Raw genomic sequence first — 19226 nt, 5'->3', positions numbered from 1 at the left:
AAATCTATACAAACTCTTGTCAAGCAAGAATTGTTGAAAGGTACAAAAGTTTGTAAGTTAGATTTGTGTGAACATTGTATTATGGGAAAACAAAGGCGAGTAAAATTTGGCACTGCTGTCTATAACACAAAGGGTATTTTGGATTATGTGCACTCAGATGTCTGGGGACCTGCCAAAACTCCTTCTCTTGGAGGTAGACATTATTTTGTTACTTTTATTGATGATTTTTTCAGAAGAGTTTGGGTGTTACTATGAAGAACAAAGATGAAGTGTTTGGGATTTTTCTTAAATGGAAAACTCAAGTTGAAGAAGAGACAGGAAGAAAGGTCGAAATTCTCCGGACTGATAACGGTGGAGAATACAGGAATGATCCATTCCAGAAGTTATGTCAAGAGTGTGGCATAGTTCGACACTTCATAGTCAGAAAAACACCACAACAGAATGGAGTATCGGAACGTATGAACAGGACATTGGTGGAAAAAGTTCGATGTATGTTGTCTAATGTTGGGTTAGACATAAAATTTTGGGCAGAAGCTGTGTCATACGCTCAACAGTTGGTAAATCGTCTACCATCATCTGCACTTGGTGGCAAGACTCCATTAGAGGTATGGTCTGGAAAACCTGTAACTGATTATGATTCTTTGCATATTTTTAGTTCTACAATATATTATCATGGAGTTGAATCAAATTTGGATTCACAAGGAAATAAGGCTCTTTTTATGGGATTTACTACAGGAATTAAAGAATATCGTCTCTGGTGTTTGGATGCAAAGAAAACCATTATCAGTAGAGATGTTACTTTTGATGATTATTCAATGTTGAATAAGGTAACACCAGACAAGATTGATTGTACTCCGCAACAGATGGAGTTTGAGCAGATAAAGATAAGCCCAACTAGAAGTGACTCTTCGACGACAGACGAAGTGTTAAATGTGGAAGAGGTTCTGACCCAAGAACCTTCAGAACAACGTGAATCAATTGATGTAAACAGGCCAAGACGAGTTACTCAAAAACTAGGTCGGTTTGTTGACATGACGGCCTATGCACTTCTAGTCGTAGATGATGTTCCATCCACTTTTTCAGATGTCAGTCGAAGTACTGAAAATGGAAAAAGGAGAGGTGTTATGGAAGATGAGATGCAATCTCTTCAGAAGAATGAGACATGCAAGTTGACGCATCTACGAAAAGGGAAGAAAGCTATTGGTTGTAAATGGATCTCTACTAAGAAAGAAGGATTTCCTGAAAAGTTTGATGTTCGCTACAAGGAAAAATTGGTAGCTAAAGACTACGCTTAGAAGGAAGGAGGTGATTATAATGAGGTACTTTCTCCTATTGTTAAACACTCTTCCATTGGAATTTTGTTGTCCATGGTAGCGCAGATGAATTTGGAGCTAGCTCAACCAGATGTGAAGACCGCAGATATACACGGTCATTTGAACGAGGAAATCTACATTTATCAACAAGATGAATTCAAAGTTGATGATAAAGAAAATTGGGTTTGCAAGTTGAACAGATCATTGTACAGGTTGAAGCAATCGTCTAGACAATGGTACAAGCGACTTGATAAGTTTATGATTGAGCACGAGTACATAAGAAGCATAATCAGTTCATGTGTGTATTTGTGCAAATTGCAAGATGAGTCTTACATCTATCTACTCTTGTACGTTGATGATATGTTGATAGCATCAAAGAGTCAATATGAAGTTGACAAATTGAATGCTCAATTGGGTAAAGAATTCGAGATGAAAGACATGGGGAAAACCAAATCTAATTGTTTAGATTTGGTAAACATATTCCGCGTTTAAGTCGGCGCTGAAGAGCGCCAATTGGAAGCACTGAAGGTTTATTTTTTAATATTGAAGATTAGTATTTGGATATTGTGCCAAAGTGGAGATTTGTTGTTTTTGGAACAATTAGAATCCCACGTCGAAAGATAATGGGAGTGAAAGAAGTTTCTTAGTATATAAAAAAACTATATTCACAATTAGCACAAATCCCACATTGAAAGATGATGGGAGTTGGGGAAGTTTCTTATTGTATAAAAGAAACTCTCCCCTCTTTGGTTTATTGCATCCAAATTTGTATCTTTTCTTCCTTATTAATTGATAGCCTTAGTGCTCGGAGACGTAGGAAATATTTTGGCCGAACTCCGTTATCAAATTCTTTTAGTGTTCTTTCAGTTTGTTTTCTTCTTTTGTGTTTCTATCAGGGTTTTTCCCCAACAAATAAGTCAAAGTATTCATCAAGATTGAGACATTGAAATTATCGATGCGTGTTCATCTATAATCTTGTAATTATTGCACAAAAGCAAGAACGCTAGTGTATCGATTTTGTCATATATACCTATGCTACTAAAAAAATGTTTCCATGGTTGAGATGTTAAAATCACCACTTATTGCTCATCTAGAATTTCTTTCTAATTGCTAAAAGCAAAAGCATATGTATACCAATTCTATTAGATATATCGGGTTGCCATAAAACAAAAAATATATATAATAGTACTCACACTACAACAAAATATACCTACAGTGACCAATAATTACCAACGCATATTAAGCGTTGTTAAAAGTCTTAACATCTTAACAAAAAATGGTTTATGCCAACCTTTAATATTTATGACAACCTTTCCAAATAAAAAAATTAATTATTACGCGGGTCATAAATTCGAGCGGGTCACTCCTAATTAAATAGATGTGTTTCTCAATAACTTTCATTTTCCATTCTCTCTAGGATCCTTAATCTCCTCATCATTCTTCTGCCGCGACCTAATCTTCTCTAATTTCTTCTTCTGCCACGATCAATCTGATATAGCTTAAAGTAGATTCAACTGATAACTTAGTTATAAGTGAGGGATATCTTAATTTAAGTGAAGAATAGAATATAATAAAGGTGAGAATGAGATTCACAAATATTAGGTGAGTAAGAATTTAACGATAAGGAAGAAGAAGATAGGAGATAGAAAATAGAGAGAGAAATAACCTTAGAAGGTTTCTGTAAAAATGTCGAGGTACCCCTTGCAGATTATGATGTCCTCTTTATATATCCATCCTCTGCCATAATTAACTTCCCGCTAATTCCATATATTTTGCTAATACCTTATTAATACTTATTTATTTCCTTAGAAATAATTATTTATTAAGTATTTCATATTCTGGCTAACTGCCTTATTTATAATTATTTATTTTGCATAATTAAAAATAGAACTGCTGACATGGGTTACGTCTACCCGTCAGCTTATTTTAGGGTTAGGAAACCTAACCCTAACAATCCCTTGTAACATTAGCCTCCCCTTCAACGTTTGTTCGACCACGAACAACACAATTAAAATGAGAAGCTGATTTGTTGCCAACCAATCCGAGTTCTAGGAATTCTGATTCCAACCAAGAGTCATCCTCCCATGTAGCATCATCGTCCGTTGAATTAGACCAACGAACTAAATATTGACCAATGCTGTGTCCATCTTTCCAAACAACTTTTTCATCCAAAATAGCAATAGGAATAGCTGTTGACTGAGTTTGTAGGGATGGAACATGTGGCATAGCCACTGCATTTCCTACTTTCTTTTTAAGTTGCGACACATGAATCACATTATGCATCTTAGTTGTAGCAGGAATATCTAATTTGTAAGCCACTTGTCCCACTCGCTTTATAATTCGGAAAGGTCCATAGAACTTTGGGCTAAGTTTATGAGTCTTCCCTCTGATTGACGTATGTCGATAAGGCTGTAGTTTAACGGACACCCAATCATCCACTGCCAAAACACAGTCCACTCGTTTCTTGTCTGCTTGCTGCTTCATTCGATGTTGGGCTCTATGAAGATGAAATCGCAACAATTTAAGAGCTTCCTCTCTGGATGATAAACTTTTATCCACTGCTTCTACTCTGGAATCACCGGCCAAGTAAGGATAGTGAACCGGAGGTGGCTGACCATAGACAATCTCATATGGTGATGATAGTGCAGCCGAATGAAAATTTGTATTATACCACCATTCGGCTAAAGGCAGCCATTTAGCCCATCTTTGCGGTTTTTGACCAGCCATACATCGCAGATATGTCTCCACACTTCTATTTACCATTTCTGTCTGACCATCGGTCTGAGGATGATACGCTGTTGACATCGCTTGGGTAATTCCCTGTAATTTGCATAATTCCTTCCAAAACGTACTAACGAATATCTTATCTCTGTCGCTGACGATAGTGAGTGGCATACCATGTAACTTGAATATATGATCCAGAAAGACCTGAGCAACACTACTTGCTGAATAGGGGTGTCCCATACTAATGAAATGTGCCATCTTTGAAAGCCGATCAACTACGACTAAAATAACTGTATGCCCTTGTGATTTTGGTAATCCTTCTATAAAATCCATAGATATGTCACTCCAAATAGAATTAGGAATCGCCAATGGTTGCAGTAAACCCTTCGTTCCTTGATTTTCCCATTTTTGTTGCTGACACTCCAGACAATTCCTAAGAAACTCCCTTACATCGCGCTCCATACCACGCCAATAATATGCTTGTCTTAGTTTCTGATATGTCACCATCACACCTGAATGACCTCCCACTGATGAGTTATGCATTGTAGATATTATGTATGATCTGAGTTCCTTATCAGCGCCCACCACGATACGTCCATATTTTCTCAACTGCCCATTGATAAACGAAAAACTCTTAATACCTTGAGGATCGGATTGTAACTTATTAACAATTTGCTTCAGATTCATGTCTTCATCCCATGTCTTAGCTATTTTCTTTAATAATACCGATGAGAATTCAGATAACGCTAGACAAGTTCCCTCTGAATTGATTCTAGATAGTGCATCAGCAGCTACATTCTCCTTGCCTTTCTTGTATTGCACTGAAAACTCAAACCCCAACAGCTTGTATAGCCATTTCTCTTGACTAGGGTGTTTAATCTTTTGCTCCAACAGGTGTTTCAATGCTTCATGATCCGTTTTTATGATGAATGGTTTGAATTGTAAATAACTTCTCCATTTCTTGATAGCATGAAATACAGCTAACATTTCTCGTTCATAAGCAGATAAGGCCTGTAGTTTCGGACCGAGCCCTTTACTGATATATGCCACAGGGTGTCCTTGCTGCATCAAGATCTCCCCCATACCATTGTTACTTGCATCAGTTTCAACCACAAAACTTTCCTCGAAATTAGGTAATTTTAGTACTGGTGGATTCATCATGGCCTTTTTCAGTTCCTCAAATGCCACAGCGGCTTCTTCATTCCAAACTAATTTTCCCTTTTTCAATAATGATGTTAGTGGCCGAGCTATAGACCCATAATTCTTAACAAACCTCCTGTAATATCCTGTCAAGCCCAAAAATCCTCTAAGTTGTTTTAAGGAATCTGGAGTCGGCCATATTTTAATAGCTGATATCTTCGACATATCTACAGCAACTCCCTACTGTGAAATAACATGTCCAAGGTAATCTACTTCCAAACAAGCAAAGACACACTTGGAATGTTTCAAAAACTAAATGATGTTGTTTCAGTAACTCGAATACCAACCGCAACTGTTTTAAGTGATCTTCCCATGTTCGACTATAGATCAAAATATCGTCAAAAAAAACTAGTACGAATTTCCTCAAATAAGGCTTAAAAACCTCATTCATCATTCGTTGAAACGTGGAAGGTGCATTTGTTAAACCAAAAGGCATCACTACAAATTCGTAATGACCCTCATTGTCTTGAATGCAGTTTTATAAATGTCTTCCTCCTTCATTCTGACTTGATGATAACCAGATCTTAAATCTAGTTTAGAATAAATGCAACTACCATATAACTCATCCATTAGTTCTTCTATTAATGGAATTGGAAATTTGTCTTTAATAGTTACCTCATTTAAACGTCGGTAGTCGATGCATAATCTCCAGCTTTTGTCCTTCTTTTTTACCAGCACAACGGGTGAAGAAAATGGACTATAATTGTTGCGTATCACTCCTGATTTAAGCATCTCTTCTATCATGCCTTCCATTTCATCCTTTTGAAGAGTAGGATATCGGTATGGCCTTAAGCTAACGGTTCCTGCTCCTTCTTTGAGATTAATTCGATGATCATAATTGCGAGTAGGTGGAAGTGTTGTAGGTTCTCTGAATAATTCTTCAAACTCTATTAACAGTTTCTCCAATTTTTGTTCCTTGTCAGCCTCTGGTGAAGATATTATTACGGAATACAATTCCGATTCACACCCTTCTGATTCCCCAATACTCAGCATAGCCACATTAGCGCCCTTTCGGATAACCTTCCCTAATGTTCTGCCTTCTATCATGGAAACCAAATTGGATGTATCCCCGTGTAGCTTCCGCAGTTCACCATTAAATGAAAATTCCATTATCAGATTCTTGAAGTCCCACTGAATTCCACTAAGTGTCACCAACCATTCTATTCCGAGTATAATGTCATACTTGGGAATGGACAATACTCGTGCATCGACATTGAAATCTATTCCCTGAGCTGACCATTGTAATCCAAGACATTTGGTAGTACTTACCAATTGATGACCGCTTGCTACTGTGACCATTAGTTTAACCGCCGGAGACGTTACAAATTTTGTATTCCTGATCACTCGTGGGTTAATAAAATTATGCGTACTTCCCGAGTCTATCAGAATATATACGTTGTTTCGTCCTACCGTTCCTTGCACCTTCATGGTATCAAATGTATTTGATCCTTCAATTGTCATTGCAACGCCATCTTCTAATTCGTCTACGGTTTCAACCAATTTTTCTTCCTGATTCTCTTCCTCGAATAGTTCATTTATCATCGCAATGGCACCCTCCCTGCATCTATGACCATACTCCCATTTCTCTTCACAATAGAAGCACTGGTTGTTTTTCTTTTTCTCGTCATACGCTTTCTGATCTAAATTGACTTTTCTTGGAATAGTATTTGTTGCTCTATTGTACTGGCCTGTACTATTAGAACTGCTCGCAGGGTTTGTCGATGTTCTATTATACGGTCCATTATTATTTCCTCGATTCTGGAAAGATGCAGCCTTCGGAGTTGGCAGTAATGGACCTCCTTTGTTTTCTAAATAGCCTCGCCGCACTAACGAATCAAAAACAGCATCTTGTAATTTCTGATTAGTTCGTTCTTGAAGTTTAGCCATTCCCATCGCTTCAGTTAAGGACTGAGGTTTCTGTATCCTGATTGGATTGGTTATTTCTTCTTTGAGTCCATTTAAGTATCCCTTAATGGAGTACTCTTCAGTAAGATGTGGCAGTTTATATGTAATATCGAGATATTTCTTACCGAAATCCTTAACTGTTGTCGTCTGCTTCAAGTCCTTCCATTCGTCTAGTGGATCATCCAATTCGCTTGGACCGAATTCCTTCAAAACTAACTGCTTCAGTTCGTTCCATGTCATAGCTCTCCCTGGAAGTCGGTGTTGTAAATATGAGCTGAACCAGCAATGCGCTCGACCGGTCAGATGAGCACATGCATAATCCATCTTTGATTCTTCTGATGTTCGGTCTATTTGAAAAAACATCTCGACTCCGTAAATCCAGTCATCCACCTCTTCGCCGTTAAACCTTGGAAAATCAATCTTTGACAGCCTAGTTGGAGGTTGATACATTTCCTCGTTATGAACTTCCCGATGTCTGACATCTTCGCCTCGTCTGCGATCACGATGATTATCACCTCGGAGATTTTGACCTTCATCTGGTGGTACTTGATTATTCCCAGTTGTACTTAGTCGGTTGATTGCATCGCTCATTGAAGCCATCATAGCTTCCATCCTTTCGAATCGGGCCTCTTGAGCCAACAGTCGTTCGTCTTGCGCTTGATTGCGGCTGTGGATTTCATTCAACTCCCCGTCGATACGCGTTTCCACCATATTGCCAAGAACTTGCTCTGATACCAATGATATAGCTTAAAGTAGATTCAACTGATAACCTAGTTATAAGTGAGGGATATCTTGATTTAAGTGAAGAATAGAATATAATAGAGGTGAGAATGAGATTCACAAATATTAGGTGAGTAAGAATTTAACGATAAGGAAGAAGAAGATAGGAGATAGAAAATAGAGAGAGAAATAACCTTAGAAGGTTTCTGTAAAAATGTCGGGGTACCCCTTGAAGATTATGATCTCTTCTTTATATATCCATCCTCTGCCATAATTAACTTCCCGCTAATTCCGTATATTTTGCTAATAACTTATTAATACTTATTTATTTCCTTAGAAATAATTATTTATTAAGTATTCCATATTCTGGCTAACTGTCTTATTTATAATTATTTATTTTGCATAATTAAAAATAGAACTGCTGACATGGGTTACGTCTACCCGTCAGCTTATTTTAGGGTTAGGAAATCTAACCCTAACAATCCCTTGTAACACAATCATAGACTCGATCTTCAATTACTAGGATGATGCTTAGAACAAGGTCTTCAGGAAGAATCCATGGACTAATGACCCTCACTACTTCAAACGTGTCAAGATCTCTGCTCTCGCTCTTTTTAAGATGGTTGTTCACGCCCTCTCCGACGGCACCATCGAGATCATGGGACTTATTCCAGGGAAGACTTACAGAGACACCATCATAGTCATGGATTCCTTCGCTCTCCCCGTTGAAGGACAGAGACTAGGGTTAATGCCCAGAAAGATGCTTATGGTACATGGTCGAATATTCCTAGACGAACAAGCAGGTTTTATTTTATTTTATTTCAACATCGAAATTAGATTACAATGAGTAAAAACCAGAATGTGTAGATAGTGGTGATTCAAATCGCATAGCTAATGCTAGAAGAAAATCATAGTCTTTATGGTAGTTGAAGAGATATTGAAGAAAACTGATGAGATTCTCTTTAGTGTTGTTATGCTCTAAACCAATAATATTTTCAGCTCTGTGTTGTCCTCATTAAAAGATGAGATCAGTTAAATCATTGAGTTGAATCATAATAACATGTTTGTTCTTGTAAGCTTCTTCTGTTTTCTAACACTAGTTTCAGATGGATCACATTTTGGAAACTCTAGTATCTGAACTGATTTGACAATAACTTTCTATTAGATCTAAATACTTACTAGATGAAAAACCGCCAGCTAATTTCTAAATGTCTTGGACTAAGTTCAGTTTCCAAGAAATCTGATACAGAAAGTGTTTTTTCAAATGAAGCCAATAATTGTATTTTAGTAACTTGTAGATTTTTAAATTCACTTTTTCTTGTATATGGGGTATAGACAATTGTTTGGCTGAAGTGTGGATACCTGTCATAGATTTTGAACACACATTTTCTACTTGATATTCATGCTCTTGAGGTTTGCTCTTATAATTGGTTCTTTAAGCAGGAAGGTTAGAAAACGTAATTGGATGGTATCATTCACACCCTGGTTATGGTTGTTGGCTTTCTAGTATCGATGTATTCAACGCAGATGCTGAACTAGTAGCATCAGGAGCCATTTCTGGCTGTAGTAATTGATCCAACTAGGACAGTTTCAGCTGGAAAGGTTGAGATAGGGGAATTTATAACATATCCAGATGGATATAAGCCAACTGATGATCCTGTTTCAGAATATCAAACCATCCCTTTGAACAAGATCGAAGACTTTGGCGTACACTGTAAACAGGTTATATTATGATTGTTTTCAAATTCGGTTAGATTAGAGATCTTTGATGCAAGCATGTATGTATGTTTCAGAATATCTTGCTGAGTTTGTTTCTTGATATGCACTAGATATAACATATTTCAAATCATCACTTGACTGTCACATCTTGGATATGTTATGGAATAAGTACTGGGTGAACACTCTCTCCCCATCGCCTTTGCTAGGAAATGGATACTATTTAGCTGGACAAATGTCAGATTTGGGTATGTCCGCCTTTTCATATTCTAATCATTGGTGTTGTATGTTGCAAGCTCTAAATGCTAACTGATTAAATTTTCTATTATATATTATCATGCAGCTGAAAAGCTAGAGCAAGCTGAAAATCATTTGTCACATTCACGATTTGGGCCTTTTATAACTCTTTTTTCTTCAAGAAAGAAAGAGGTTAATGGATACATATATATTATATGCTTTCTCTTTACAGAAGATACTTGTTTGATGGTCTACTATTTGATCCAATTTTTTTTAATTGCAGGAAGAAAATGAACTTGCTAAAATAACTAGGGACAGTGCAAAGATAACGGTTGAGCAGATTCACTGATTAATGTCACAGGTGGGTCTTTCTTCTCTTTCCAACTGTTTTTTGATTTTGGATCTTCTAATTATACATAATAATCATATTCTCTCTTTGATCAGGTTATAAAGGACATACTATTCAATTCAGTTAGACTGCTCAACAATAGCAGCAGACACAGACACAGTTGATGTGAACATTCTTCTGGTCCTGAACCTATGGTTAAAACCTCAAAATCCTCAATGGATTACCAACTCTGTTTCTGACATATATTTTCCTCTCTTTAAACCCCTAAACCTTGACATTTTTTTGCTCTCTGTGAATTGAAGAAAGCTAAGGATATTCAGCGGCTTATTCTCCAATTGGTTTACTTTACCAATTGCTTTTACTTAGGTATGTTTGATACAATGTGATTCTGATATAGTGAACAGAAAATAGAGAATTGTAGAAATTTAAGAGGGAGAAAATATATAGAGGATATTATTGTTTGTTTTTTCGATCCATTCATGAGAAAAGAACAGAATAATATTGAATAGAAGATTTCTAAGACAATGTCGAGTATGCAGGTTCTTACACTTCGCAACAATGTCGACCGTAAGTACCTCCCAAAAAAAATGTTTAACCTTGAACAAATATGACACAGAAATTACAATTGACCTTCTAAGACAGTTTTTTAACTATCATTCTATTTTATTCATTCATTTTTTTATTTTTAAAAGGTATTGCTGTCATTTATCAATGCATTGTGATTTTAGTTGGAAGGATGTGATCGATTTGAGTTATAATCTTTGTTGATTGAAAAGGGAGTTGTCGAAACATCTTTCACTTTATGCAAAATTGAATATATTTAAAGGTATTTTTCTATATTTTTTATGTCTTATTTTTTATTATTGCAATATTCGTTATTTGGAAGTATATTGTTAGAACTCTAAGTAAAAATGTTCTCCTCTAGCTGTAATGGATTAGGATAGTAATTCTCCAAGGACGGTTAATTAATCCTTGTAGAATAATTAATCCTTTTATGAAGCGTTACATCATATCATGTCATGGTGTTCCACTCGGCGGTATTGGGTTAAAGCCTATATAATGAATAGCTGCAGTTCTCTTGATTTATAAAATTAATTATTACGAAAGTCTTCGTATGAAGCATTTTAATGTTTAAACAACAGGGTGGTTATGTCAAAATTCGCGTCAATCTTTCTTATTCCCAGCTGCAACAAGTGTTCAAGCATGTGGTAATATGTTCATTACCTGAGAACTGTCTTTAATTATTCCCCCTATGGATTGTTATCCCCTTTGCTTTTCTTGGAGATAACATGTATATTTAAAACATCTCACTGTATTTTTTATTTCTGAGTTTACCTAACAACATTTAGCATTGCTATGTTATAAATATGTACTATTGGCTAAACACAATCACATATAGCCTTGATCCTTATAGGGGCTTTAGGTTGTTGGCGCCATATCCCGCATCAGGATCGTCAAGGAAGTTACTTGTCAATTTATGACCTGTCTGCCCTACCATTTCAGGTTTTATTTATTTATTTTAAGTTTAAAAATAACTTAATTTGAAAACTATCTACGTTTCAAATCTTTGTACTTGTCATTTCCATTTTGATTGTCTGGTTTTAAGTTTTATAGTCTTTACACTACTCTAGATTTGCTGATTATTAACTGATATTAGTGGTCATCCACAGGACCCTATTGTTGAATCAATAATCATGAGATGATGATGAGAATAAACTAAATAATTATAATAATTGATTATAATATATATATACACATTGGTTAATGATTGATATTTTCACACCATGATTTGATTCTATGAATACCTGTGTACTTACAAGTTCAATTACATTCTTTCTCCATGCCAATTTGCATACATATTATCAATCATTCACTTCAGATTGAATTGGACTTGAATTTGGATGTTTAATCATAATAAGATAGGTATTTTACTTGACTTCTTGTGTCAATACTGTTGACTTGATTTAATTTCTGGTTTGCAGGTAGAACAAACAATAAGGCACTTGAAAATAGAATAGTTGTCGAGTTCAGAAGACAACCAAGATGATAATCTCGTCTACTGGCGTATATATATTACTTAATTGTTTTGTCTTTAAGTACATAAATTTGTCTTTTAGTCTAATTATTTTTTAAAACCATTAGAACATCATTACAAACTTGTAATATATATGATTTTATAAGATAATATTGTTTAGTTATTTAATGTAAAAATAAATAAAAAAAATAAAAATTCAGATAAAATTGTCAAAAAAACTAAAAATAAATTTAAAAATAAAATAGACTTTTGGCAACGCTTAAATGAATGTTTCTGACGCTTAAATAAGCGTTGCTAAAACTTATGCCCACCCTGCTTTTGGCGACATAAGATTAAGGGTCGGTGATCTTTTTGGCGACGCTTTTAAGGGTTGGCAGAAGTCTTTTTAAGCGTCGCCGAAAGTCTTTTTTGTTGTAGTGTCAAAGTGGATGAGACATTAAAATCATCACTCGTTGCTATTGAGACTCATGCTTAATTTTCCTCAAAAACAACATATGTGTACTGAAAATAAGGTATATCGTACCGACTCACCCCTACCCACTTTAAAATTCAAATATATATTTCTCAAATATTTTATCATAAGTTAATTTTAGGCCTTAGTGATATATGTACTAATAAAATTAGTCAACAATTCCTATGTAGCAAAAACAAATTAAATATAACTGTTAAACTTAATTATAGATAATTAAGAATTTGAAATATAAAAAAATATATATATACAAATAATAATTTAAATTTTAGTAAAAAATATATATATTAAATATAAAAATTTAGTATAATTATATTAGACTAAACATTTGGTAACATCTAATGCATAGTGGATTTGCATTTGATTAACCGAAATATTAACCTATTTAAATAATTATATGATTAATTTTAATTTTAAATTAATATAATGTTTTGTCTTTATAATTTATACATATTATTTTATTTTAATAATATACTTAACTTATAAAATATTATAATTAAATCATTTAAAACTATTGAATTCATATGAAGTAATAATATAAATTATTTAGACTATTCTAAAAATCATGTTAAATATGATGATATGTAAATTAATAATGATCATATATTAAAACTTAAAATTAGTTTTAAATAATAAAAGAAATGAATATTAATATATTTAAATAAGATTAAAAAAATATATATATTTAAACATAATATGTCATTATAACGGTCAATCAACCGATGTCCTTTAAATAAAATAGAAACATTCATGTATAGTCTTTTAAAAAAACATAAAATTTATTATAAAGTTAGTTTTTTTTAATTCATTAAAGTATCTAAAGTTAGAATATTAGTTTTTAAAGTATCTTACGAATTTTTTATTTTTACTTAAATTTCCTAAAATTTAGAGGAAATCTTAATTATAAAAATTAATTATAACTTTCAACATAAAAAACATATATATGTATTATATTTTTCTCTTACACCAACAAGATATTTTCACTCTAGAACTTTTGTATGGACCAATATTATCTCACATGAATAACTATTTCATTTAGGATATTTTGTATAACTGACTTGTTATTATTATCACATATAATATTTGTTTTAATATAATTTTTTTTTAAAATTTAAAATTTGTACTTAAATTGGAATATTAATTTTTTTATTGTGAATTATAAAAACTTTAACCATTAGATCAAATAAGATTATTTATTTATATTTTTAATTATATGTATATATATTAATTGATATTTACTTGTGAATTAATTGGATATTAACCTATATATATTGAAGTTATTTAACAAATATATATATAAATATAAAAAGTAAATTAGCAATATCAAATTTTACTTTATAATCAGGTTAATATTTAGTAATAACTGTAACATAATATTTTGCAATCCAGAGTGAAATCCAAGATATATTTTAAAAATTGGAACAGTTATCTAAGCAAACAATGTGTATTAGAAATAGAAAAGGGATAATGGATCTGATTGTACACTTATTAAATAACTTTAGTCTTTTTAGAAAGCAAATTTCCTCACTCCCTTCCCATATTTCTAACCTCATTTCACTCCTTAATTAATTTAAAAATTACTTATTTATCCTTTTCATTTTTATATATTTACCTTCCTTATCTTATTTATTTTATTTTATTTAATTATTAAGTTTTTTATAATTAAATATAATTAATTAATTAATTTTTAATATTTTTTCTATTTTATTTATTTAATTAAAAATAAAAAATATTATTATTTTTATATTATAAATGTTTAAAATATATAAAAAAATATTAAAGTGTGTCTTGATTTAATAAAATATAAATATTTAATATTTTATTATATTAATTATATATATATATATTAAAATACTTATAAAAATAATAGTTGAATGGTTCAATTTTTTTTTATAAATAAAATTATCTATTAAATAATAATTTAATATTAAATATATTTTAAATAATTATAATATAAAAATAATAATATTTTTTATTTTTAATTAAATAAATAAAGTTAAAAAAAACATATTAAAAATTAATCAATTAATTATATTTAATAAAAAAAACTTAATAAATAAATAAAATAAAATAAGTAAAATAAATAAAATAAGAAAGATAAAAATACAAAAGTGAAAGGGATAAATAAGTAATTTTGGAATTAATTGAGGAGTGAGGGTGAGGTGGGAATATGGGAGGGATAGAAAAAGCACCTCCCTTCTAGAAATCAATTTTTTTTTTAATTATTATTAGCATTACAATCACTTAAAATAATAATTATACAAAAACCAAATTGAAAATAAATTTGTGATGTTTAGTACTTTAATTTCTATTATTTTTAAAATTTAATTTATTTAAAATATTCACAAAATATATATATATATATATATATATATATATATATTTGACAATTCTACCTTTTTTTTATTAAATAAAATATTAACTTATTCAAATAATGCTTTAATATTATTGAATTTTAAGAATACATTATTTTTATCTTTTCATTTATAATCTACTTAGATTTGTAAGCTCACCAACAGTGGCGGATCTACCCCAACCTTAAAATAATTTGTTTATATATATATATATATTTAACAAGTAACTCTTAATTTAATTGGCTTTTGACGATGAACTTGAGGTCAGGTGATCAAACCCTATCCTCACCTTTAACTTATTTAAAATATAATTTATCTATAAACTAATTCATAATTATTTTAATTTTATTAAAATAATTAATATTTTATTTTATACTAAAAATATTTTCTAATATACAAATATTTATAATAATACATCAATTTTAATTAATATATAAATAAGATTTATTTATATAAATAAAGTAAAAAAAATTATATATAAAATAATGTAAATTATATAATAATATTATTTATTTTAAAATTATATTTATATAATAATTATACATTATTTTTTATTTATTTCAATATAATAATACAAATTACTTATAAGAGTAAATATAAAAATTAAAATAATAATAGTTTTTTATATTTCTTAATTTTAAACTATTTCAAAATTTTATAAGAAAATATAAATTAATATTAATAAACAAGTTAAAATAGTTACATTGGTTTTGTTCAGTATTTAAATAAAGAAAAAATAAAGAATTTGATATATTATTTTTATATGCATTAACATTCTATAATCGTAATTTCGAATGTCTATTCACTTGATGATATATGTTTATCACGTTTTTGTATTTTTATTCTTATTAATATTTTTTTATTTTTTTATATTCTCATAGAATTAGGCTGAAACCTATTAAATTAGATTTTTATATTTTTTATATAGTTAGTTTTTTTTATGAATTTGTTTTTGTGTTGTATTTGATAAAAAAAATTATTGAGAATTACAAGTGAGTTATCACTTTGCCTACGAAGAGGAGATTAAAATATAGTTCAAGCCATGTCATTGATTGTGAGTTCGAAAAATCAATTACAAAAATTTAGAGAAGATGGATGGCATGATATTTTGGACCAAGTTAACAGTTTTTCTCAATTACACTCTCAATACTTGATATAAATGAGCATATGATAATTGATAGCAATGGTAGGCGAAGAGGAAAAGGGGAACTCATCACTAATCTTCATCATTATCGTGTGGAAATCTTTTGTCAGGTATAATAAATATTACTTCTTATTTATTAATAGTTATTATATATTATCTATTATCTACTAATAGTTATTATTTATTATTTAATGCTAGGTTGTTGACTTGATTATGCAAGAAATGAATAATCGTTTTTCAGAAGTTAATACAAAATTACTTGATTGCATATCATGTCTTCATCCCAGAAATTCATTCTCCAAATTTGATATTCGTAAACTCATTCGTCTTACCAAACTTTATTCCAAGATTTCACAGGCAGTGATTATTTATTTTTGGAACAACAACTTCGGGCTTACTTATTTAATTTGCGGGATGATCCTCAATTTTCTTCAATTGAAGACTAGGGAATTTTTGCTCAGAAATTGGTTATAACAGAAAAAACATATAGTCTTTCCATTGGTTTATCGATTGATAGAGTTGGCTTTAGTTTTACCAGTTGCTTATCGATTGATAGAGTTGGCTTTAGTTTTACCAGTTGCAACTGCATCTGTTGAAAGAGTTTTTTCCGCAATGAAGACCGTGAAGACTAATTTGCGTAATCGAATGGGAGATGAATGGATGAATGATAGTTTAGTTGTATATGTTGAGAAAGATATTTTCTCAACAATTGAAAATGAGCCAATATTGTAATATTTTCAACAAATGGAACCTCGTAGAATAAATTTGTCTTCTTTTGTACCGATTTATGGACAAAAATAATTTAGTAATTGTACTCATTAGTATTTTGTAATTGTGTTTGTTATTATTTTTATGTAATTACCAAGTAAAATTTTAATTAAAAAAATACATTTATTTGATCGCCAAAAAAATGCTACGTTATTTGGCCCCCCGAGAAAACATTTCTGGGTCCGCCACTGCTCACCAATATATAGTAGATCTTACAAAATTCTTTTCACGACTTATCCAAGCAATTTTATTTTTACTTATCAGATAATATTATCATTAAGATAATGATACAGCCAGATAAAACAAGTATTCAAAATAAAATAAAGAAACAAGACGTAATATAAAAAAACACACTATTTTTATATTAGATCAGGTAAATTAAAACCCTATTCTTCAAAATCTAGAGAGATGAAATTAGCTTTTTTTTCTTCTTTTAATATCCTTTTAGGTTAAGTCGGTTTTTTATTCTTCTCTAATATAATTATTGAGATACTCTAAATTAAAATACCTAAAATTATATTCTTTTATTGAAAGTATTTTCTTGGAAGATTTATATTTTTTTTTATATCATAATATTCATATCATGATATTAACTATTATTATTCATATTTTTTCATAATATTTATATTTTTTTACTTTGATCAACGAACAATCTCATCCACATATTTAACTATTATTATTTTTTATTTTTCAATCGACTTTTAAGTACTTAATCTATACCTTAACTTTTTCAGTATCTCTTATTCTCCAATCGATCTTTCAATACTTATTACTTCATTCCAAATATTTTGTACTCGTCCATCTCATCATTATCGACTTCTTAAACAAACTTATTTCAAACATTTTGCACTCAATCATTACTTTGGTCAACTAATCACCATCTCATCACATAACTATTGCATATCCCTTGTATCCCAATCGTATTTATTTCATGACCTCACTCTAAACATTTTATACCCAATTTTATCTCACGCCTCATTTTTTTTATTTTGCATTCATCATCTCATTAGTACATCATCTTATCATCACTTCGACTAACCAACCATCTCATTACTCATTCATATAAATTTTTATAATTTTTTTCAAATTTACACCTCAAAAGATTCGAACATTGGTCTATGAATATTTTAACCACTAGATCACTTTTGATTTATATTTATAATTTTATATATATATATATATATATATATATATATATATATATATAATTGATAGGATTAACAACTTAAAATAAAATACTCAACTTACATTCAAAAGAAAACTCAACCTTTAACATTATAAACTGTAAAATATAGAATAAAAAAATAAAAAATATCGAAAATTTCATATTTGTATGTTTATAAAATATTCGGTTGAATTTAAAATATACATGTTAAGTAGCTTAATTGGTTTGTGATAGGTTTTAAGTTCAAAATTTATATTTGTAATTTTTAATTATATATTTTTTAAATTAATCACTTCAAATTTCGAAGGTGGGTCAACCCTTAAACAAGGATTCGACCCATTTATTTTTACAAAATGAGTCGTACGTTATAGTACGAGGACGTTATAGTACGAGGATCCGATAACCTACTTAAACATTATTATTATAAACATTATTATTATTATATATTTGTTAACCTTGTTGGTTAACGATAAGAGTGTGTCATGATATCTATATATATAATGATGTTTAATTTTAAAGTGTTCGGATTGCCGGGTCGAGAGTTGTGGTTAATTTGAATATATATGTGAGAGTAAATGGATACTTGGGTCGGATTGTGGGTTGACCCGCCCATAAACTTAAAACGGTTAAAAATAAAACTAAAAATGTTATAGGTATTATTCGAATTTACAACCTAACAAAATAAGTACAACTCTTTAACCGACTAGGCTAATAACACTTTATATTTTAAATTTAACACCAAATTTGATGAACGCGGGATATTTTAACAATTAGTTCAACTTTTTAACTAACTAATCTATATATATATATAATGATGCTTAATTTTTAAAGAGTCTGAATCGCCGGGTCGAGAGCTGTGGTTAATTTGGATATATATGTGAGAGTAAATAGATACTTTGGTCGGATTGTGGGTTGACCCGTCTATAAACTTAAAACGGTTAAAATTAAAATTAAAAACGCTATAGGTATGGTTCGAACTTGCAACCTAACAAAATAAGTACAACCCTTTAACCAATTAGCTAATAACACTTTATATTTTAAATTCAATACCAAACTTGATGAACGCGGTGGTTTATCAATAGTTTTTAATCGATCATAATTCTCTTTTTACGCTGTGATATAGATTT

General features: G+C 30.8%; 2 protein-coding genes and 1 pseudogene across 2 annotated transcripts in view; 2 read left to right on the top strand and 1 right to left on the bottom strand.

The window, feature by feature from the left end:
* Positions 1–5675: 5675 nt before the first annotated feature.
* On the bottom strand, positions 5676–7853 carry LOC124926704. Its single transcript, XM_047466987.1, has one exon. It carries the CDS (start codon positions 7851–7853, stop codon positions 5676–5678), a length of 2178 nt encoding a protein of 725 aa, XP_047322943.1.
* Positions 7854–8481: 628 nt separating this feature from the next.
* LOC124926694 lies at positions 8482–10403 on the top strand (annotated as a pseudogene).
* A 285-nt stretch (positions 10404–10688) lies between these two features.
* The window catches only part of LOC124926685 (subtilisin-like protease SBT5.4), an 18468-nt gene continuing 9930 nt past the window's right edge, over positions 10689–19226 (top strand). The window contains exons 1-2 of the mRNA XM_047466965.1: positions 10689–10731; positions 11579–11667. Coding sequence (XP_047322921.1) covers positions 10689–10731; positions 11579–11667 — 132 coding nt within the window. The remainder of the gene's footprint in view (positions 10732–11578; positions 11668–19226) is intronic.

Source organism: Impatiens glandulifera, chromosome 1 (assembly GCF_907164915.1).
Source record: "Impatiens glandulifera chromosome 1, dImpGla2.1, whole genome shotgun sequence".
Taxonomy (NCBI): domain Eukaryota; kingdom Viridiplantae; phylum Streptophyta; class Magnoliopsida; order Ericales; family Balsaminaceae; genus Impatiens; species Impatiens glandulifera.
Note: the sequence above shows the minus strand (reverse complement) of the source record. Positions and strands in the feature narration are given on the sequence as shown.

What these genes read in the sequence shown, in the direction of transcription:
- LOC124926704 (XM_047466987.1), bottom strand. Translation starts at nt 7,853, where the DNA reads ATGGTGGAAACGCGTATCGACGGGGAGTTGAATGAAATCCACAGCCGC.